Below are 23,902 nucleotides of genomic sequence, written 5' to 3'. Positions count from 1 at the left end.
TGTTTTTCCAGATTTGCCTGAGGGCAAAAAGTCTTAGACTTGACAGTGTTTGTATTTTTTTAGTAATCTGAAAGTCCCTTTGGGTAGGGAGAATCCTGGCTACTTTTACAAGATCTGAATGTGTACAGAATTCTTTTATTTCCACAGATGATTCATTTATGAGGCATAAGTTTAGCCTGCAGCTCTTGGGTATAGAAGAGCATGTGGTTGCTTTACATGAAGACAGATTTTCAAAACATCTGAATACCACTTCCTCTTCTCTGTTGGAAATCAGTCCTCTTTCAGTTACAATAGAATGGAATAGAATGGTTCATTTGGAAGGGACCTAGAGATGATGTAGTCCAGCCACACGATGTCTTCTTTGAATTCTTTCATGTAATCACTCTGAAAATTCTAGAAAGCTCTTCCCAGATATAAACCGAAAGGCAGTTTCCACTTTGATTGCCACGCTTGCTATGTTTTTTCTGTCACTCTGAAAATTCTAGAAAGCTCTTCCCAGATATAAACCGAAAGGCAGTTTCCACTTTGATTGCCACGCTTGCTATGTTTTTTTCTGTCATAAAAATGTTTTGAGAAAGATATTACTTTTTGTCATACTACATGAGTGTGTGAACATTCAATTAGAATATTCCATTAAAAGAATTTAGTGATTTCTTATATATTGGAAATAAAAATTTTATAGTTTTCCATGGCTTTGTGACACACAGCAGAATGTAACCACTTACTTTTCTATGACAGTGCTGTGCCATGCACTGTCCTGCATGACACTTCCATTAAGAGATGACCTTTTCTGCTTAGGTGTATGTTCCTCATATTGATCTTTTCTTGAATCAGGGCATTTGGGTAGGTTTCTCTTGTCCTGCTTTATTTTTCCATAAAAGTTTTCAGAGCATAGCTGAGACCAGTCCCATCTGCCATGTTTGGCTGAAATCTTGTTGGTTGGATGTGCTTTACAGTACTGAAATATATTCTGAGATATCCAAGATTGTTGGCTGGATATGGCTGAAAGTAGCAGACTTTTATATTGTAAATGTGCGGAAAAAGTGCATGAAATATTTATAAAGGTAATCAGTTAAGAGAAAAAAACAATTGTTTTCTTCTCCTCATGGCAGTATACATGTATTTGATTTTTTTGTTCCTCTGGTTCCCTCCATGTACGTATTTTCCAGAGTTTATGATGTGTGCAAAGCAGTAGGAGAGCAGAGAGGTATTTTGTGTTCTGTGATTATGCACAGCACACTTTGCAGTTGCTTGGTTGGGATTATTTTTGGGGTTTTCCATCTGCATTTATTTCAAGAAAAGTGTACTTTTTATGTACCAGATTTTTAGAAAGCAGCTGCTCTGCTCTGTGTTTTGATATTAGCTTGTTTTTGTTTTGCTGCCGTTCACAGTATTATGAGTTCATATTAATCTTGTTTTCTTGAAACTTTTTCCCTTCTCCACTAGTTCCTGAAAAATAAATACAAATGTAGGAATACTAAATAAATAAACCATAATTTGAGAAGCTGGGTGAAACAGGCCGCATTTAACTGCAGCTGGCACAAACTTGTTTACATGTATTAGCTTCTAAAAAATTTTCTTGTTTTCTAAAATGCAGGTAGTGTCAGTATGCTAGTAAAATTGTTAGGATTGCTTGATCCCTTTTTTATTTATAAAATCTTCATTAATCTTGTTTGAAATTGGGTCATTTGATTAAACGTACCTTTGAGCTACATTATTCATAGCAAGAGTGTTTTGTAGAGATTTTTATATATATAGAGTTTTATACCTGTATTTATACATAGTTGGAGTTTTTATAGAGATCTGTGCTTGAAAAACACATTGGTAAGATCAAAATCTTTCACACACTGTTGGGGTTCTTGAACATTCACTGTTCTTTTTATTAAAATTGATAGGATCTGTATCAGTTATACTCCATCTTCCTATATCAAGTACCTGAAAATTGATTGTTAATCCATTTGTAAAGTTAAAATGGCACCTACCTGCCTTTGAACAGCCCCAAGATCTGCAGATGCAAAGTGCATTCACACAAAGTCACTGTTTGTTTATTATTTATTGTATAAGAATGGCTGATTTCTCTACTTTGAAGTACAAGCCTTCTGTACAGCCACACTTAAAATCAGGTTGCATATTTTGTCAGAAGTTCTCATATAGATTTGCAGATCAGCAACCTTAGGAAACCATCACACTGCTCTCAACAAACAAAATGACAAAAATGTTCTAAAACTTTCCATGCATGTTGAGGAAATATTTTCTTAGAGCCATATTACTGTAGTCATCATGACACTGAGCTGGGAGCAAACTACATCCACAGGTAGTTCTCAGGAGCAGCAATGTGCTGTTTTACTCCTACTGTTCAGTGTAAAATACAATTTGTGGGTTTTGGTTTTAAAAGCAAAAGGAAGATGTTTAGGCCATTCACAGCAATTTTTTTCTAAAGCAAGTGAAGTCAGTTATTTAAATAAATATTAATAATGTTTGTATTTTCATTTGTCATTCAAAAACTTTGCCTTGTAAGGCTGTTGGCATGCTTCTCGGTATCCTGTTTTTATCCTGTAAATCTGTTTTTGTAATGGAGTTTCTCTGCTTGACAAATACTTTCTTAATGTACCTGTGTTCCTGTCCCTGTAGTAACAGTTTGCAAAACACCTGGCAGGCATCCCAAAGTAGTTAGGTTGGGAACTGCCTTGTAAAAAAGCTTCATTTCTCCTCCCATGTGACGAACAGAGGGGGAAACGCAGCCTTTGCCCCAGGGGATTTACAATAAAAACATTGCAGTTTTATGTCAAAACATAACTGCTATAGAAATGTGTGCAAGGTCAGCTAAGGGTTTTACTTACATTTTAGTAGAAAGGCAAAGCCATAGTTCAGATTGACTTGCTTCCTTTGCCATTCTTCCAAATCACCTTCCAGAACCCTTCCCTGAGAATTTTGATTGTGAACAGACCAGTATCATCTAATATTCCATTTACCAAATAGACTTAAGTCTGAGAATACCAAGGAGACCATTGTTAGAGGAAAGACTCTGGCAGTGTGTGCCTATCTTAGGTGTAAAAGTCAGCACAAACAGCCAGGCCACTGAAAGGAGTAGCGGGTATTGTTCAGGCAGTAGCTGTTTGGAGCAAGATTTAAGTAATAAATTTTGGTCATCCCAAAATGTTGCATATCATGGTTTAAAGTTGGGGAGCCTTTTATTGAGAGGGTACAGTAGGTTGGCTCTTGCTGCTTTCTGAAGTTAATCCATGCTGTGCTATAAGTTATGGATCCTTTTTCTTAAATACATCCTGCCATATCAGAAAAAGAAAAGGAGGAAGCTGGGTTTAGCAATTATTGCCACCTTTTCCTCTCTTTTGGTTGTGTTTACTGTTCCTTGAGCACATCAGCAGTCTTCATGAGATAGTTGAAAACTGCCCTGAGATGCACAGTACATTGCTAAATGATCTTCTGTCTGGTGGGATGGACAGGATTTCACTTCGGCTATTAAATGTTGCTGGTTATGGCTACTGCATGCTATTCTACTTTTCTAGGTATACCTACCTGCCTTCAGAGTCCAAAGTAATTTTAGAACTTTCTCCTGAAGTATTCAGAAATTCATATCTATGCAAGGGTTCATCCTGTGCTTGGGACAAAATAGCTGAGACTCTTGCTCTTGGTAATTGCTTATGGTAGAAGAACTGCTTGTGTGTGTTAAATCTGTAGAGGCTTGACTCATTCTTGTGCTGTCTGCAGATGAGATAGTGCTTCTCTACAGCATTGTCTCAAAGTTCAAGTGCAACTATCATGCTCTACTTGCAGGATATCTGCTTTAGATGAGGTATTTTCTTCAAGTAGTAATATTGGAATTAACTTAAACAACTTCTAACTGTAAACTATATTATTGTTCCAATTCCTACTTTTTAAATAAATGCTTTTAAAATTCCCTGTGTTTCTCTCCTGTTTTTTTTTCAGGGAAAAGTTCACCTTGAATTAAAACTGAACGAACTGATAACAGACAATGGATCTGTGTGCCAGCAACTAGTAGTACAGTAAGGAAATACATCAATCCTTTAATATTTGGTTGTTTGTTAGAATGTTATGGGATTTGTCTTTCCTGATATTGGATGTCTGCACATCTTGGTACCAATAGCATTTTTCTTTTTATGTGGCTTTCCTTGGAATCTGCCTTATGAGGAGATGAGTATATGTCTAGGGAACTCCAGCAGAAGTTTTTCACAGCTGTTCATCTCTGCTGCCAAAGCCCTCACTTTTATTGGGACTACTAGGATTAATGTCTTGTAATTGCAGTTGAATTTGTTCTGGTGAGAAGGCTAGGAATGTGCAGTGCAGCTGACAGCCAGAACTTGCAGAACGGCTGTTACCAAATTACTGCTGCTGGTGGTATTTTTTGGGGGTTGATATGGTAAAGTTTATTGCTAATTTTGCTTCAGAATTATTTTCTTCCTGTTAACCATGATAAGAAATTCTTACAGAAGAACAAAGTATAGGAGTTGTGGTTCTGGAACAGCATGTTTGCCACATTTCGGTAAAACTTCTTAGGAACAACTTGAGGAGCTTTCACTACCACTAAATTTTGGCTCTGAAGTGTAAAAATGCTACAGCATATCAAAGAGTATCATAGAAACAGTAAATTGTTTGTGTATTTGCTAATGTAATTTTCATTATGAAGCTAAGAAAATGTTCTTGTCTTAGTCAACTCTCTAGACCCAGATGGGTAGTTGAGTTGGAGCAGGACCCAGCAAAGTGGTCTGTCATGAAGGAGGAAGCTATTCTGTGGGAGAACTAAACTAGTGAAACTGGTGATGGTTTAATGGCTTAGGCTTATAATTCAGGTAAGATAGAACTTGCTAGACATCAAGGTATCTTTATTACTTAAAGATAATTTGGAATGTGTCTGCTTTTATAGTGGGGTAGCAGCATGGTTCATTAGGAGTCCTGCTGCTCTTATTTTTGTATCCCACATGTAGTACAAAGCAGAATTAGAACAGCTTTCTCCCCATGGACTGTTCACCACCAAAAGCTGGCTGGAGCTTTATGACTTCATGTTTTATTCCCAACTTTTACTTAATTTTCAGAAAAATTTATATTTTTATATGTTTATGCACTTCATGTTAGTTTTGTGGAGTTTTTATTTTGAAAACTTGCCTGAATTTTTCATATGATGCAGAGAAGTTGCGTTAGATAGTTGCTGTTGCAAATTGCAGTTTTGAGTAGGAAGTGGTTTACTCACTGTGCCCTCTCTTAGGATCTCTTTATGACGGAGATAATAGATCAAAAGGAAGCCAGGGTTCTCTTTTGGTTGCTGCACTCACCCACTCACTGCCTTGTGGGAGAGGATTGTGCGTTAAACACTGCAGTGTTACATCAGTGCAGTTGTCTGAAGTTATGAAATGCACTAGAGTTCCTTAAACTAAAAATGTTTAGTAGACTTTTACCGTACGTGCTGCTGCCCTTGAAATAATTTCGTGCATTACTAATACATGGTACATACATTTATTTTGCATGGACATGTAAGAGTATGCCAAGTAAGAAATCTCTCACTGAATGTGGTATTCTAGAAATGGATGTGAGGGCATTTTTGAGATGCATTTGACCTTAAAGCGTGAGGAGTTTGCAGAAAATAGATGTGGGAGTATTAAAGGGAAAATTAAACTCTTTAAAACCCTGCTTGTTCTGTAAATTTCCCATGATAATTAGTAAGTGATGCACTTCCTGCTATGTTTTTTGCTAGTCACCAGGCCATGAGAAGACATTGAATTAGTAACTCCTTTAACAAAGCTGAAAGATAGAAAGGAGCAGAACTATGACAGAGTAAAAGAGAGACAAGGAGTGGGCACAGATATATTTATGTGTCTGTTTCTGACTCTTTATAAACTGTTCTAAACTGGAAAATAATGACCAAAGGAAAAAAAAATCACCGAGAAAATAATTTGTGACATACAGGCTATGATACTTGCCTTTCAGGAGCAATATTTTACTTCATATTCAAATTAATGATGTCTCAATGCAATGAAAATTAGACGCTTTTAAATTTCACCAGTTAATTTTTTTCTAGGATAGGAGAATTCTAGATACTTGTGCTGGCTTCTGTGCATAGTTAAGTGGTTAATGGATTTCCACTGTGTATTCCCTGAGAATCCAGAAATTCTACAAAGATGAAAAATAGTAGCTCCAACTTTCATTACAGAAGATTTAATGTGGTGTTAAGTGCACACACAATAGCAAGTGATTAAAAGGCTGTGATTCTGAGCATTACCGGGAGTCCCCTGTCACTTTGTGGCTAAACCAAAACCATGACTGGCTAGGCAATGGATTCCTGTTGATTTGGGTCTGTAAACATGGCTGTAGAAGCTTTTTCTGCTGGTCTTCTAGATGAGTTTTATGATTAGGATTGATTTAAAAACTCAATTCCAGTTGCTTTTTTTTGTCATAAAGCACAGTTAGTCTTCCTTTGGTGAAGGACTGTCTTAGAGCTCATGTAGAGCAGGCTAAGCCCCGATTTTACACATTATTTTTGTATTAATTGCAAACTTGCTTTTAAGTTTCATGCAGATACACTCACAGACTATGAATTAAAGCTTTGTTTTGTCTCTGATACTAATTGTTTCCTTTTCTAATGTGTGAATGAGGAGGGGGAAAAGTGCAAGAGATTACCTGTTGACACAGCGTGGTTGGTTTTTTTTGAAACCACAGTGGTGTGTATAGTAACACATTTCACAAATACATGTTTGCAGCTCTTGCTGGGAGTCCCCAAGAACAAGTTTGCATGGCCATTGTTTGCATATTTGCTGCTGCTGAAATAGATGATGCTTGAACAGTTTCTTGGCAAATTAGGCAGTTGGGTGGTGGCACCTGCCTTCTCTGAGATCAGCAGCCCTTCAGCTCTGGAAGGTTTTCTGTATTTACAGTGTGAATCCTTCAAAGCCCAGGAATGGTTTATTACAGCCAGATTTTGACTTCATTGCACATACCTTTCTGAATGAATTATACACCATGCTCTCTCGAATTGACCTGTTAGTTTGTTACTGTCCTGTTTATTCTTTGTCTGCTTGCATGAAGTTGTTCTAGCAAACACAGCAATTTTTATGAAGTGTACATACAGATATTAATGGCTGCAGTTCGGGAGTGTCTGTTGATTTGAATGATGGAGGTAGAGTCAGTCATTGAGGGGGTTTATTGTGGGCTGGGTCTTTTTAAGGACTTACTTTCATCTTCTAAGCTGAATATATGCCAGTTATATCTGAAAGGCTCTCATTTCCTGTATGAAACTCCTCTTGCACAACAAACTACTGAGATGAGAATTAATGAAAACTGAATCATATCTTACACTGTACTGGAACAGGGCAGCAGCTGGAGAAAAGAACCAAAGGTCTGTTACCTGTTGCTTAGATGGCACATAAGCATATAGAAGAGACTTGGGCAGGAGGCAAAAATGGAGTGCTAGAGCTGCCTCCACAGGGAGGCCAGCTGGAGCATGAAATCAGCTTGAAGTGACAGATCCATGTGATGAATCCAGAGATTCTAGTTCTGCTGCAAGGCTGTGAAGTTGTCAGTTAAATGTTTTTCAATTCACAGGAAATCACAAACAAGCCTTTCTTTAGTTTGTGTATGTTATGGTCAAGAGAACAGAACAGGCTGTGTAACCACCGAAAGTCCCACAGACCCGTATCTGTTTGCTAGAGAAATCCAGGAGCTTGGTGATCATGTCAAAGACTGTAAGAAGAGAAATTGTGGTGTTCTTGTTAAAGCAGCTGAATTCTCTTCAGATAAGGTTGACTGATCCATCTGCTATGAATTTCCTATGAGGTTCAAATTGCAGCTGATTTATAGGTACACTCGGCACTTGCACCTGAAGCTGCAAAGCCCGAGGAGCTGCAGAGGGTGTTTTATGCTACAGGATGCCCATCAGTCTGAAAGACTCGACTCCTGCCTCAGATCAGATACCCCAATGACTGAAAAGTCTAGACAGTTTAATTTTGTTGCCACTCTTCTGTGCCACTTATGTGTTGGAGGAGGAATCAATTAATGTTTATGAAACAACTGGATGTTTCAACAGCCCATTTAAATGGTGGGTTTGAAATCACTGTAGCGTTCATTGTGATTCAAAAATTATTGAAATGCTGAAGGCCACGTGCTTGATAACTGGAAGAAAAATAACAAATGATTGTGCAGTGGTTCGGCACTAAATGTTCCCTGAACTGGCTAAGACAAAGGGACTTTTGGGGGGGGAATACCATCTGGTTTGTAATTGTGCATACTCCAAAGAGGGTGGAGTTTTGAGGCAGCACAGGAGTGTTAGTGTCTGTTGTTTCCACTCTTGTGTTTGAATTTGCAGCTCCTGTTATTCTTTTAACACCATTTTACTACAGTACATAAAGCATTTATTTTAAAATGTGTGCAGCTACATAACTACAGCTTGATCTACACAACTTATTATTCCACATTATGATATTAAAACATTTATTTAATTGTTCATATGAATTTAGAGAAGTTATTTTCTCCTTAAGTTGCCTAGGTTTTGGATTTTGTTCAAACTAGCAAATTATGACAATTGAAACTTTCTTGAGTTAATTTAGTTAAATTCCTGCAATACAGCTAAAAATACATTATTTTATAGAGAACAGGTATACAACATTCAGATCTTATGAAATTTTGTAATCTGCGGAATGTTTCTGGACTTAAATTACAGTGTGTATGGTTACGTTAGAGCATCATTTTGCTAGAAAATCCGGTTTCTGCTACAGACTCTTCTGCTTCACTTTTGTTGTTCCAGTTTTTTTTTAGTTAATGCTCATATGTGGGCAGCATCTGAAGGTTAGGCCGCTTGCTGACCCAGCTCTGTGTTGCTGCTGTGGTGATTCAAAGACTGCAAGACTTCACAAAAGGTCCAGAAAAGGTTTCTCTGTCTCCATGAGCATTAGTTGCCAACCATCCTGTCCCTTTTGCATCAGGACTGGTGAACAGTGTGCCTGTGTACCTGTTAAATACCAGTTTACCACTTACTCTGTGAATTTTGGAAGAAAACAGTATTTTTCAAAGGGCCATTTAACCCTGATGGTCATTTAACCCTGAACATGGTCTATTGTGAAAAAAGATTGAAAATAAACCTTAGGCACTATTTCAAAGATAGAGCTAGAACTATATACTATAATAGTTTCAGATGTTTAATTTTAGATATAATTTCAGGATTTGACTTTGCATTTCTTAGCATAACTCAGAATGTAATTTATCCAAAATTAAATATTTCAGTCCATTTCAATGCCTTCCGGATATAGTTGCTGACATTGGTTGAGGCCAGATAGCTTTTTGTGGGCCTTTAGAAATCAAATTTAAGTTAATGAAGTCTGCATTTTTCCTAACATATAGCAGTTCATTTTACTTAGGATTTTGTCATTCATGTGTGATACTGGAGTTTCTTTATCAAAGCAATTCCAAGAGTTCTGTTCTCGGAGATCTCCCCAAGTCTGACTGTATACTTGAGTATTATTTTGTGTTATCATCTAGAGATCTTCTTCAAGTACATGCAGTGTGTTGGATCAGTGTATAGCTATATCTGTGTGTAATACAGCAGGACATAAAAAGTTTTCAAAAAGAAAACATTGTTTGGATTTTATTTTTAAAGCCAATTAATTGCTTCGCTGATCTACTGTTTGCCTTTTCCTTGTAGCATAAAGGAGTGCCATGGGTTGCCCCTTATAAATGGACAGAATTGTGATCCTTATGCAACAGTCTCTCTTGTGGGACCTTCCAGGTAACATTTTAGTATAAAATGAATAAATCTAAAAATGCTGTAATGTTAAATTGGAAAAGAAACTGATAGGTTTTAAGCAAAATCTTTAAAACACAGAAAAATCTTCCAGTGCTCTCATGTGTACATCACATCTCCATGGATACTGTTCTCTCCCTTCCCTGCCATATGCTCAAGCCTGGGATGGTGTTTGGTCTGTCTGAATTGTCTGCACTAGTCAAGAGCCACTTATGACTCAGTTCTTTCTTACATTTTGTATTGGATTTCTGCCCTGTACCTCCTGTTAATTTATGTGAAATTCCTGTCTGTTGTGATACAGTTGCTCACTCACCTTCCTCTCTTCTCTGTTTTTCTTAATGTGTGGGTTTCTTTGCAGCAAATGTGTAGTAATTGGGGAGGAGACAGGAGAGAGGTAATCTTCAGTAACTGCTGGGATTTTTCCTTTAAGAAAAATCCCCCATCCCACACATTCACTGTGTCCCTGCCCAATAAGGAGGATAAGTTTCAGTTGCTTCTTTTTTGCCACATCAGACCCTTTACTTTCTCTGGGGCTGAGGAATTGCCTTTTTGAGCATAGTGCCAGGATGTGTTGTACCAGACTTGCTTGGCCTAAAGACGTTGGAAGGATTGTCCCTGAGTAAGCTCTGCATGGAGCACTTTTTTTCCTCTTTGGTAATAAATTATCATATTTTTTAGGTTTTGCTTGGGGGGTGTTTTGTTTTGTTTGTTTGGGTTTTTCCTAAGAAGACTTGGGAGGATCACCCATTATACTTTGGAATCATGGGGCCAAATGGCAAAGAAGGTAAATTGACATAGATTTTCTGTTTGAGTCCTGTGATATGGATGGAAGTGGGAGAACATCGGTCCCACAAAATATTTACCCTGTTAGTATGGGAATATATGTGCAAATCTGACGGGAATTCCTGGTTAATATTTTCCAATATTATGCATGTCTGACTCAAGGACTATGACTGGAATATTTATATGTCCAGTGCCTGAAAATAGGTAGTTGATACTTAGGGCAATTTTTCTTCTCCCTTGTCTGTTTTTCTCACATATTTTATATTTCTTTCATTTGGAAAGCCATTTTATACTACCAAAGCCCTTTGCTAAATAAATAAATAAATAAATAAATAAAACTATATTATTTTATCAAACTTGTAAAATTAAAAAAAAAAAAAAAAACAAAACCAACCCACAAGGAAGTGGGGGCACTTGTTCTTGTTTGACACTGTGCTGCTTCATATCTAATGTAAGAAGCAGTTGCTTTTAAAGAAAACCTTCAGTGTCTTGGGTATAAGCCTCTGTCTGTAAAGAAGTAGTGGGTATTTCACCAGCAAAAGAGGGTGGGAAAAACAGAAACTGCAGTTGGACAAGACAAGAAAAAGTGTGCTCATTACCTTCAGGCAGTGGTAAAGAAATTTAAATTTTAAATGCATTAGAAATTGTTAATGTATTTTAATTAATATGTGTAAGTTTTACCTGTTTGTGAGATTAAATACAACCTTTGAGTTGGATAGGTGCACGGTTAGCTAGATACAACATTTAAAATGTTAGCACTTTAAACTGTATTGTAAAGATGAACTAATTTTAAGATTTTCTTCATTGATCAAAGTGGATTGTAGAATAACAAAAAATGTTTTAACTTAAATGCATGGGTCCTTCTTGACAATAGAATGTCTTTATAATTGTGTGTTTAAGTTGTCTATGGTAAAAATTTTACCACATTGGAACAGGAATGACCAAAAGAAGACCAAAGTTAAGAAGAAAACAAGCAATCCGCAGTTTAACGAAACGTTTTATTTTGAGGTAACTTTCTGTGGGCTGTTTTCCTGTTTATCTATTTTATGCAACCCTTCAGACACTTTTAAGCAAGCTGCATAGCAGTACCTAATGCAGAAAGCTCTCTTCAGGCAAATTGAAGAGCTTTAACTGGCCTCTCAAATGTAAGTGGATGACATACTGAAATTTCTGTCTGGCCAACAATAGCATTCCCCTCCAATTGCTGTGTGAGAAATTACTTTTTCACAAGCACATATATGAAGGTAATTCCCTATCTTGAATCGCTTTATAGATCATCTGTTGCCTTCTGGAATTATGAGATAACTTTAACCTATCCCAATGACTTCTGTTTAAATATTTTCATGCTTGACTTAAAAAACTCAAACAACTTATTTAATAAACTAATATAGTGATTATACCCAAAAAAAATTGTTTGTTTTAAAAAGTTACCTTTGTTAACTTGTTATTTAGGAGTTGATTTCAATTCTGCATGAGTTATCTGACAGTAAGGAAACTATGAGTTTAAATTTTCATCTGATTTGTGTCAGTAATAAAAATCAGATTCACATTTAAAGCATGCTGTACTGAGAGTTGGAAGGCGTACAACTATTACATGTGCCTGAAATTTGTTATGATTTGCTGTGTTTTTATATATCCTGCTGTGGGACTTGAGTGAGAAATAGTTTCATACCTATGCACAGTTTCAATGCATGTGTGTGTCTCAGTTGACCTGCTTAAGAATACTGAGTGTGATTTCTTAGGAAGTTAGATATTAGGAAAAAAATGTGATCCAAACCACTCCGATAACTCTTTGACTTATGATTTATTGGAGTTAAATTGAGAATGCAGTCCATCAAGAAATGAGGAAAGTGTAGATGAGAGGTTACAATTGTGTTGTAACTAGGGCAAGAGTGGGCTTCCTATTGTTTCTTTAAACATTTCCGAGCTGACTTCAGTGCTTTTCAATAGGGCTCATGCTTAAACAAAAGAAATTGTTGCCAGTTTCATGTCATAATACTTGTTGTTTTTTCTAACAGATCTATACTGCAGTTCCCTCATTTATCAGCCTTCAGTAGGTTTCACCATGAACCTTTCTTGACCCATTTTTCTCCTGCTTTCTGGAAAAAGGCAGCTTGGTCAACTGACCTTTTTCCTTTGTATAAGGAACAGTAGCTATTTACTTATGCTAGAGGCAGGGAGGGTTTTCTTAGATTTTTGATATCCATAATACAAAAAATGTGTTAATAGGAGGAATTTACTTGCAGGTAACCAGGTCCAGCAGTTACACCAAAAAGTCCCAGTTTCAGGTGGAAGAAGAAGATATTGAGAAACTAGAAGTCAGGTAAGTTATGTGGATTAGAATAATTAATAATCATAATATTTATCATCAAGACAACAAATACCTGTTTTATCTTAGTGTAGCTCCATAGAATTACTGATCAGACTTGTAGAAAAGATGACATAGAAAATTTCTCTTTTTTTTTTTCACTTGTATTTCTTACTGAAGATGAGTTGTTGTTTTTTTTTTTTTGAGTAAATAGTGGTTGAGTGTATCTAGCAGCCTAAACTTACTTCCTGTGCCTATGAGTACCTTCTATCAAATACCTGATCCTATTCTATAGTTTCAAATATATTTGGCTGGTTTAATAAAAAAAGAGGAGAAAGCCTCTTTTATGAGATTCTTAAAATTTCACTTTGCTTTTTAGAGGAACATTTGTCTTTCATCTTTTCCTTGCAAATGCAAATACTCAAAGTATGTTCCCCTTTTCTGCTGCTTTACCCTCAAAGCAGTTCTTTCTGTATTTTTGCAATGTAGTTAGAACTGCAGAGAGCCCTGTACTCAGTTTTTCTTTCTTGTGCTCCTGCACATACATGCACCAAATTCGCTGAATGACAGAAAGTCTTCAGCATATGTTTCCTAACAGGCATCGGAAGAAAAATTTAGCAGTTAATCCAAATAGCCATTATAGAACTAACTTGGTATGTGTGTTTTTAACTATTAGCTTAATTAATTAGAATTGTATGTTTCATTGTAGATGCAAATATATTTAGAAAAATAGTCATGCCCCAACAAATCTAGTTTTTTTTTTTTGTTTGTTTGTTTTTTTTTGTTCTTAACAACTGCTGTCTGTCAGAAATGTCAGAGAGGTAAGAAGTGATAGAACAAACCCAGGGTGCATGTCTGGAGCCAGATCCCGTTTGAGGTTGTAAGCGTATGAGCTGCTGCTTGGAGAAACAAGCGCATGTGTTGGTGTGGCATTGCAGTGTCCCAGATTCTAGCAGTTAGGTAGATAGTTATATATATTAGTTAAAAAGTTCACTTGAATTACCTGAGAAGAGATGTGCACAGTTTTGGGGGTGGAGACTGCACAGAACCCGTACATTGTGCCAGTATCACTTTTATTTACTGATGCAAGGTCTGCAAGTCTTAACTTTCACTGTTTGTTTCTTTATCTGTTCTTTATGGATTAATAAGCCACTTGTTTGAGTCTTCTTGATTTATTTAGAATGGAGTGAGATTTCTAACATTTGCTGCCTGCATGCATGTGGATTGGTGCTGTAAGGCAGTTATTGTAAACTTGCTTGTTTCTCTCTGGGAGAAAAGAAAATTAAGCAATGTTCCTGTTTTCAGGGTTGACCTATGGAATAATGGGAATCTGGTACAAGACATCTTTCTAGGAGAAATTAAAGTTCCTGTGAAGGTGTTAAGAAATGATTCCTTTCAAGCATGGTGAGAAATGGTGATTCAGAAGTGAATTTGCTTGTCTTGCATGTTTTTTTGGTTTTTTTTTTTTTTTTTGCAAAGGATATGTTTTATTCTACCTCTTCATTAAACTGTGTTTTCCTGTTCTAATCTAGGTGGAACATGTTTCTAGAGTTTCCCTGCTCAATAAATTAACCTTGTCAGCAGGTTCATTTAGATCTGCTCTTCCCCATGTCTGCACATAGTCACAGAATAGTGGCATGTTGGAAGGGGAAGTGTGGAGAGTGAAGGGAAGATGGACTGTAACTGTCTTTTGGTCAGGTTGCTGGAGTTCAATGATCTCTGTGTGCTCTTCAGCCTACCCAGCAAACCTGGAGCTTCTCAGAATTGCATCACTTGTAATTAAATTCCTAAGTCAGACTTCCAGAATGACTGATTGAGAGTTTATTTTATCATTAAGTATGGGGTTTTTTTCTTCTTTGGAGAGACTCTGGAAGTGTCTTCTAGAAGCAACCCAATATCATATCAAGGGTGGAGGCACAGGAGCTGGAAGGGTGAAGTATGAAGGGAGTTCAGGAAAGAAACACTTCTGCATGGGACATCTCAGCACCCTCCTTTCTGATGTTTTTGGAAGCAGGAGCCCATCTCTAGCTCCTTTACTGTCCCAAATGCTTAGCAGCAGGAAGGGATGAGTGCAAGGGATTTGAGTGCCTCCAAGTGTGTAAAAGATTCTGCTTTTAGTGAACTTTTCAGTACAGGGAAAAGCATGGAGGAAGCGCTTTCATATCCACACAGAAAACACATGGGAAGGACATGTGTAAATAGGAACTAAAGGTAACACAGGTCTTGGCCAGGAACTATTATGGCTCTGCTCCATGTACCCACCTCAGGCTCCAAGTGTCTTGGATGTTGAATTCAGACTCTTGGTGCTTGAATGTGATCCTGTAGGTGTTTGTGTTGGAGTTTCTGGTTTTTTGCACAGGCTTGTTCTGCCAGTGTCTCATCAACAGCTGTATGACCATATTAACATAAAAACAGGCATCTGTTAACAACCTGCAGAGAGATTGTATCAGCATGGGCTCATTGGCAGTGAGCTGTTGGTGTAGCTTTTTGAATTCTAACTCATGCCTAGTTCTCTTGACTATGTCTGCTAATATGCTTTGTAGGCACACCTTGCATTGAACATCCTCATATCCAAGTATGATCTGCTTATCAAAAACAGTTCTGTGATTAAAAATAAGGAATCTTTTATACTATTGCTAATTTGTGTAATATGGTTTTGAATGCAGCTGAAGTACAGCAGAGAAATTATCTGTACTACTAAATATTTGGAAAATAAGCCTGAGTCATGCTGTTAAGGAGAGGTTCTCCTGGTAAATCAGTTTTATTTTATGTTAGCATGCCTTCATGGGCACTGCATCTGATTATGAAAAAAGGTCTGATCTCCTGCTTGTAGAAGTCCATACATGATTGTAAAAGAATATTTGGAGATGGAGTTTCAGTTTGTTGGGATGAGTGTTAAAACTACTGTGACACCACCTAAAAGCTCTTAACATTTTTGTAGAGCTGCACCTCCTGTTGGAATGCAGTGAAACTGCAGCCAATGAATTCTTAATGTATTTTCTATTAAGAGTAGAAAAAAAAATCTGCCTTTTCCCTGTATCTTGTTTCTCAAGAGTGGAGCCTGTTAATATTATGTGCTTTTTCTGGTCTCAGCCAAGACCATATAAATTCTTCACATTACCTGTTTCACCTGCAGTGTACAACACACTAAATATAACCTAGATGTAAAATGAGATGGCCCAGTGTAATCTCAAACTATTCCCTGTTAAACTACCAAAAGTGTATCCTATTCTACTTTTTGCAAAGATGTGAGAAAATAAATATAAGTTCCATTGTGTGTTAAAGATGAATTAAATGTTGCTTGTGTTTTTACTTTTCTCAAGGGTTTTTTTTTTCCCTGAGTTTGCCAGTTTTCAGATTCAATGTGTGTATACTGAAATAGTTAAATGTGATACTTTGCTTTATTATGGAATTCGTCAAATGAATGAAATAGGTATCTAATATTTTATAATTGTCCTGTTGCTTACAGGTACTTACTTCAGCCAAGAGAAAATGGAAACAAATCTTCTAAAACTGATGATTTGGGATCACTTAGATTAAATATCTGTTACACTGAAGACTGTGTACTTCCATCTGAGTACTACACTTCTCTAAGGAACTTGCTGCTAAAATCTTCAGATGTTCAGGTACTTTTGTTGAAAATTTCATTGAAGTGAAAACTAAAAATGGATTATGGATTATGCAGTTGTGAGACAGTATGAACTACTCATATCTAGATAATTGGTTTTGTTTCTTTGTGGTAATTACTTCTGTCACACCCAGATGAACAGCTTCTAGAGCTCTTCTGCTCCAAAGTACCAGGATTTTCTTCTTATTTTAGAAGAACCGTGGAGACAAAAATAACGTGTGCTATGTACCTGGAGGAGATAAAATACTTTCTTGTTATTAGTCGCTCTTTTAAATATTGTATTTTTCCATTGGCTTCTTGGATTTAGAGGTTTTCCAGGGACACTGATTCATTATTGGCACTGAAGGGCAGATAATTAATAAAAAGGATCTACTTCAGAATTTATTTCAAATTCTACTTCTGAATTGCTTCTGCCTTCCCCAGGATGTTAATCAGCATGACTGGATTTCTCACCAGGGCATGGTGACAAAGAGGGAAGCGTGGTAGAGTGTTTGCATAACACTGGGACAGGAATCAAATTGTAGTAACCAGACTTTATATTCTTAGGTCTTTTACAGCTTTTCATCAATTCAGTGTTAGTGAAGTACTGACAGAGGAGAAGAAGGATAGAGGAGACAGATGTGACTAAAGTATTTGCTGGCCCATATTCAAATACTGCTTCGCTGGAATTCAGGAATAGCTGAGTATATAGGTAGCAGCAGTCCGCAGTGGTCTTTTCTACTGAAATAATTTAGGTTTTGTATTGAAATTTCCCAACTGTACAGTGGCAACAAACACTTTAGAAGGGTGAGAACTTTATTTTAATGTCCCCTGATTGTAGGTTTATAAAGATACAGTCCTATAAAATACATGACATTATAGTAAAGCAATTGCTTTCTGCCTCTAACTTGGGTTTGTAACAAAGCCATAGTGTAACCCTTTAGGGAGAATTAATAGGATGAGTAGCTACTGCATTCCATTCTTAAATATATTTATAGAGTAGATAATACTAATTTTCAATTAAGTAACTCTAGAATGGAAGTGTTTAATTGCCATGTTACACAGCAAATATTGAAACTTTCTGTTAACAAACTGTCTATAGTCTCATTAGATTTGATCTATAGTTTTTCAAATACACTAAGAACATTTAACTACCTTGCTCAGATTTGATATTCTGCTTTCTCACAGCCTGTTTCTGCATCTGCTGCCTACATCCTGAGTGAAGTGTGTCGAGACAAGTACGATGCTGTGCTGCCTCTGGTACGGCTGTTCCTGCACCACCATAAGCTGGTTCCCTTTGTTGCAGCAGTGGCAGAACTAGATCTGAAGGACACCCAGTATGTATTTCATGTTTATTGATGTCATGCTTTCTAAAATTAATCTTGGCGTTTCACAGGGCTTCGTGATACAGCACTGATAAGTAAGCCCTTTGGTTTCCTTTCTCTCATGTAAAACTGACTAAATGTATTCCTCTTTTAATGCTCATTTTAAAAAGCCTTCGTTAAACACACTTTGAAGCTGGGAGTCATTTTGGTAAAACTTTGTACATAGAGTACATAGTTTTTCTTAGAGTGCATAGTTTTTATTTTAAATGTCTTTACTTGACCACTCTTCAAATTCTGCTGTGCATTAGATCAAAACGTACAAACTCAGCTGAAACATCTTTAAATTGTTGAAAATCTTATCCTGTTTCCTTTAACATGTGGCTTAAATGAAGGCTGCTCTTCTTCTGCAAAGATACCATGTAATTAAGAATGTGGCCTGCATGTCTTGCAAGCAGGAAGCACAGGGGTTTTTCCATGTAGCAGCATATGGTCTGTGAATTTGCAGCTCTCTGGTTAGGAGAGAAATAAAGCAGATGTGAGTAGCAACCACTGCACTGCCAGGTCACGTCCAGTGGAGATGTGGGAGGGATTTTGTCACCACAGGACAGTTAATTTCAAGGCACTTAGTCTTGATTTAAATAATGTGAGACAGCTTAACTGTGTAGAAGAGATGACTCATAGAAAATAATTTTCTAAACTGCATTTTAGTACGCACATTCCATTGTAATTGAGCTGTAACAAAAGCAGCTTAAACTAAATCTCTCAGATTAGAAAGATACACTTTGCACAGCTAGCTGTCATTTTCTTCAACAGCTATAATGAATAAAAATACAACCTTGGATTAAATTATGTTTTGGTTTAAGTGTCTGGGTTTAGTGGTGTAGTGTAGCAGTGTGCTGTAGCTCCAGATATTTTCACCATGACTACTGCAGAAGAAATTGTATATTGCTGAGGTACAATTTTCGTTATTTTGGAATTTTCTCCAGTTATTCTTTCTCATGTTCCACACTGCACTATAATTTTAATTGTATAAAATTTCTTAGGCTTTTTCTTACAGTTTTATTTATGCTCCTGGGTTTGGTAATTGCTATAATAATATTCTTGTTCATACTTTTTTTGTTACTGAATGCCATTGGAAGCTTTGTATATGTGTTCTGGAATTCCTGATTAAAATATATTGCAATTATTTTTTTAATAATTATTTAATAGCAAGATGGAGTATAAATTGAATTTTGTAACTGATGTTGTTTCCTTGTTCAAAGAAAATAATTTATTTTCTTACAGAGAAGCAAACACAATCTTCAGAGGCAACTCATTAGCAACTCGGTGTGTAGATGAAATGATGAAGATAGTGGGGAAGCACTACCTAAAGGTTACTTTGAAACCTGTTATTGATGAGGTATGTTATCCTACTGAAACTTGTTTGGGGAAGCTCAGCCCCCCTGTGGTATCCTTCTCTGTTGGATAGACATTCTTGTTTCAGCTCTGTGGCAGGAATCACTCATGTAGGGGAATCCTAGAGGAAAAATTAATTGAAAAATTAATAATGACTGAAGTTTAGTGGGAGGAGCTGTGTTTTGTTATTTATGTTCCAGATGCTTCAAAATAAACAGTCAATGAAAGTTGTTGCAGCCTCTAACACATTACAGAATTTGCCCATGTGATGCGTTATGTAATCAATCATTTGAAAATGCACAAACAAAAGTGAGGATGATACTTGCATGTTGTTAAAGATGGTTAGGATCTATTTAGAACTTTATTCCTAAATATAAGAATCTGGTTTTTAATGGGTGCATTTCCATACTTAGTCTGAAAAATTGAACTCCTATAGTTTTTTTTTGTTTGTTTCAGATTTGTGAGTCTCCTAAACCCTGTGAAATAGATCCCATCAAATTAAGAGAGGGGGATAACGTGGAAATTAATATGGTGAGTTTCCCAACTGGTCTCAAAATCTGAAAGAAGCATTTTTAAAAGCAGCTCTTTGTAATGGAAAATGAGTAACTCATGGTAGCAATATGACTCTGTTTTCAGAGTAAAGAAAGAAAAAGTTGTATTTTCTTATTCTTCTTTATGAAGACAGCAATGGAAAAGTCCAGTGGAAAATGAGACAGAGAGGAGAAACTAAAGATGACAGTCATTCTTATCAGTTATTTTGGTGTTTTGATTCCTGATGTCCTGTACTCAGCATCTGGATTATGATGTACCTAATTAGAACTGCTCTAGCATTTTTCATTGAAGTTTTGCTGGCTGCTTCCCTCTTACCAAAGCATGCTGATGTTTAAGGCAGCAGTTGCTGCAATAAAGTTAACGTTCACTTGATACACATGGGAAATGTTCCTTCCTTGTTGTCAGATGACAAAACCAGGAATTAAAGGGTAGTTTCTATTGCTAGACAGTGCTTAGATACTTTTAAGTAAATATCATTAAACTACCTTTTAACAGTAGTAATGCCATATAAACATTATGAGGCTTTTAAAATATGCATTGTACTAGAATTCAGTATTGAATAGTCAGACAGTGTTATGTTTGTGCCCAGGGAAAAGAAGAGGAGAAATATGAATGTTCATGGTCTGAAAAAATACCTTTTTTCATAATTGCAGGAAAATCTCCGATATTACGTGGACAAAGTGTTTCGTGAAATAGTGCGGTCGAGTATCAGTTGTCCTACACTAATGTGTGATGTTTTTTATTCTTTGAGGCATCTGGCTGCCAAAAGATTTCCAAGTAAGTGTTGTCTAGAAACTTCTGAAAGGGGTGTTCAGACTGAAAACATGTGCAGTTACCTTATGGGCATTGTTAAAATTCTTGTCTTGTCCAAAGCTGTGCCCTGAACTTTGACAGGCATTTGTTTTTCTGTCAGGCTGTAAGTTATAGTGAAACTTTGTGGTCAATCAAGAGACGTTTTTTGTTTTCTGATACAAAAATATAGCAAGTCAGAAACTGCAAGACAGCAGCAAATGAGAAGTCAGCAAAAAAAGTACAAGATAATAGAAAAAAAAGTACAAGCAATACAGAAAGTGATTTATTTGAAAGATGCTTAAAATTTTTAAGAGATGTTCTGTTTATTGCTTCTAAAGAAGCAAGATGTGAACTTGAAAATCAATTTACCATTTGCATCTTTACATGAACTGTAACTCTGTTAACAATGACCTGCACATTCATAACTTCTCTGAAGTTAGCTTTAGTACTGCTATAGCTAAACTAGTTATGGGTAGTTTTGAGGAGGGTGGAAAATAAAAATTATTTAATGGGTTTGTAAATATGACATGTATTAGAATAGCTTTATTCTTTCAGAATGCTTTTAATATCAGATTAATGTAGTGGGTTTTGAAGTACTCATACTTCAGTCAATTAAAATCTGAAATGTCCTGTAATAAGCTACAGGTGAAGAATATGCTCCTCATAATGTGGAACATCTCACTGATTCATGTATATCACTGAAACTGAGCCATGGTTTAGCTCTGAGCTCTGGTTTAGACAGACATTTCAGAGAAGCTGACTTACCAGATCAGATTGTAGTGGTCATCAGAGTAAGAATGTGACCCCACTGTATTTCCCAGTATAAAAGTAAATATACCCAAAATATTTAATGAGAAAATTCTCATTTACATCATCAGAATTATATAATAGCATGGGCTTGTGATGCAACTCAGAATTGCAATTATATTTGTTCCTATGTGTTGACTGTATTTGTCATGCAGCATTAATGTATTTGAATTATCAGTGAGTAGCTTTCCAGGTGAATAAATGCACTAGCCCCAGAGTTTAGAGGCACCTGCTGCAGTGTTTTATCTCTGGGTGCAGCATCCAGCCAGACCTAATCAACTGTGTATGTAAATGCTTGCAATCATCTCACTGTTTGTCTCAGTGGAGCTGATGAGCCAGTTGTATGGGAATAGAACTTCTTTTCAGATAAATAAGCAGTAAACACTCCACTATAAGGAGAACATTTCTTACCATGACCACCTTTCTCATTTCATGCACTTCATTGATTTTTCTATTCTATTTTAAAACATGAATGTCTCCTCTGATGTTATCTTCTTAAGGATTTTTATGTTAACTGTCTTCATGATTTCCTGTTAAGTTCAGTGCATGTTACATTTCATGGTTTTTCTCTGCAGATGACCCTCATGTACAGTATTCTGCAGTGAGCAGCTTTGTGTTTCTTCGTTTCTTTGCTGTAGCCGTAGTCTCACCTCATACTTTTCATTTACGACCTCACCATCCAGTAAGTCTTGTGAAGCTTTGTTCTGTTTTATTCATTCCGTCAGATCTGTTGGTTTGGGAAGGTGTGAGTTGCTTTCAGTAACTGGGAAATAAGATGAATAAATGTCTCGAGGTTCAGTTTCCAAAGGAAATAAGATATTTGCAACTCTTCAAGCATCAGATATTTCAGTCTTTATGGGGTGTGTTCTCAAATGATGTGGAAGAGCTTTCAATATTAAAGATGCTGTGCTTTTTTTGGGAATGTGCTTCTGGGGTGAGATAGCAACATGACTGAGGGTCCTTTAAGGTACAGGCCTGAACTGCCTTGGTTCTTTCCTCCAAGGAAATGAAACATCCAGACATGTATTACCATGTGGGTCTTAAGCAGAGGTTGTAGCATTATCCAGTAATTGGTTGTTGTTTTTATCCTGGGCTCCACTGGTTACAATGGGTTGACAAATTTTCTATTTTCATTTGTCAAGTAGATACAGTACAAAACAATTCAAAACATAGGAATATCAAGATTTAAAAACCTGTATTATTTTTCACGTTAAATACAGAAAACATATGCAATCTGCTTCTCCAGAGGTTATCATTATTACTTTATTTTATTTACTTAGGTGTGTTGTGCCTTCAAAAGAAAAAGATACACTTGCTCAAATTCATTGTTTTGACATTATCCATTTTTTTGAGTAAAAAAAACTACAGAATTTTAACACTTGCGGATTAAAAATCTAAAAGGGAACAGCAAGGCCACTTTTGGAGGCTGTGTTTATAATTCTGCATTAAAATGCAGTTGGTGAGGTAGCAAACAAATCAAGTAAAAGCATTAAAGACAAAGTTTTCAATTTCACTTTTTATTATGAACACTTGGACCATTTGTCCTGCAGTGTAGTTCTTTATGTTTATTGTTCAGAGGTTTGTTAGATGTGTAGTAATGATTACAGGATTTGAGGGTTTCCAATGTTTTATAGGTAAAAATGTTTCCCCAGTACTAAATTAAATTCTAGTGATAATGACTAAAATATTAAACACTATGCAGTAGCTAATAAACTAGATTATTTCATATGCTTTTTTTTCTTTTGGGGCAAAGAAAAGGAATGAAGAGGTAGCAGATTTACTGCATTGTGTAATATAATATCTTTCTTGACATTTTAATTTTTTAATTGGTTCTACCTGGAACTGTGAAAACATATGACTTCTGAATTTTGTTTCATTGTTTTAGGATGCACAGACTTCTAGAACATTAACTCTTATATCAAAAGCCATCCAGACTTTGGGGAGCTGGGGAAGTTTGACCAAAAGCAAACTTGTAAGGCTGTTAAAATTCTTTCTCATTTCAAACATTCTGCTTATTGAAAGTTCATATGAAAGTTTATTTATGTCAATATACTTTTCCTTTCAGTCAAGTTTCAAGGAGACATTTATGTGTGAGTTTTTCAAAACATTTCAAGAAGAAAAATTTACTGAATCTGTTAAAAAGGTACCTTTCAACTGTATTTTTTTTAATTGTTGGTGTAGCTGATTCATCTTCATTATTAAAAGGTTGTGTTAGTGTTCAGTTTTCTACTAGAGAGAAAAAGAAAAGTTATGGTCTGTTTCAGACATAAAAAAACCCCAAACCAAAAAACAACATAGCAAAACTATACACAAGAGTTACACATAGTGAACTACGCTAATTTAGTTTAAAAAGTAAAGTGTACATTTTTTGAAAGAGATTGTTATTGGGTCTGCTGTTTAGGGGCTCATTAAAGAAAGCTTGTGTGACCTCTGGGCATCCCTTGTTACGTTGTTCCAAGACCGTGCCATATGTTTTCATCTGTTGCATAAAATAACTGTTCTGTTCAAGGAGAAACTGTACATTTATATTTTCAAAATAGCTTTTGGGGTTATTGTGTTTCTGAATATTG

The 23,902-nt window shown here is 36.3% G+C and overlaps 1 protein-coding gene across 5 annotated transcripts in view; it reads left to right on the top strand.

The window, feature by feature from the left end:
- The window catches only part of RASA2 (RAS p21 protein activator 2), a 43,786-nt gene that overhangs the window by 13,390 nt on the left and 6,494 nt on the right, over window positions 1-23,902 (top strand). For 3 of the 5 annotated variants that reach the window (XM_068200793.1, XM_068200794.1, XM_068200795.1), the window contains 13 exons: window positions 3,949-4,025; window positions 9,665-9,748; window positions 11,482-11,554; window positions 12,793-12,869; window positions 14,160-14,258; window positions 16,324-16,480; window positions 17,650-17,798; window positions 19,071-19,185; window positions 19,638-19,712; window positions 20,387-20,510; window positions 21,908-22,014; window positions 23,218-23,304; window positions 23,398-23,475. In XM_068200793.1, the coding sequence (XP_068056894.1) occupies window positions 3,949-4,025; window positions 9,665-9,748; window positions 11,482-11,554; window positions 12,793-12,869; window positions 14,160-14,258; window positions 16,324-16,480; window positions 17,650-17,798; window positions 19,071-19,185; window positions 19,638-19,712; window positions 20,387-20,510; window positions 21,908-22,014; window positions 23,218-23,304; window positions 23,398-23,475 (1,302 nt within the window). Of the gene's footprint in view, window positions 1-3,948; window positions 4,026-9,664; window positions 9,749-10,915; window positions 11,555-12,792; window positions 12,870-13,662; window positions 13,676-13,697; window positions 13,815-14,159; window positions 14,259-16,323; window positions 16,481-17,649; window positions 17,799-19,070; window positions 19,186-19,637; window positions 19,713-20,386; window positions 20,511-21,907; window positions 22,015-23,217; window positions 23,305-23,397; window positions 23,476-23,902 lie in introns of those variants that run through there. The other 2 variants (XM_068200798.1, XM_068200796.1) reach the window with 2 other exon arrangements.

The sequence above is a fragment of the Anomalospiza imberbis genome, chromosome 10 (assembly GCF_031753505.1).
Source record: "Anomalospiza imberbis isolate Cuckoo-Finch-1a 21T00152 chromosome 10, ASM3175350v1, whole genome shotgun sequence".
Lineage (NCBI taxonomy): Eukaryota > Metazoa > Chordata > Aves > Passeriformes > Viduidae > Anomalospiza > Anomalospiza imberbis.
This window is presented reverse-complemented; position numbering and strand designations above follow the sequence as displayed.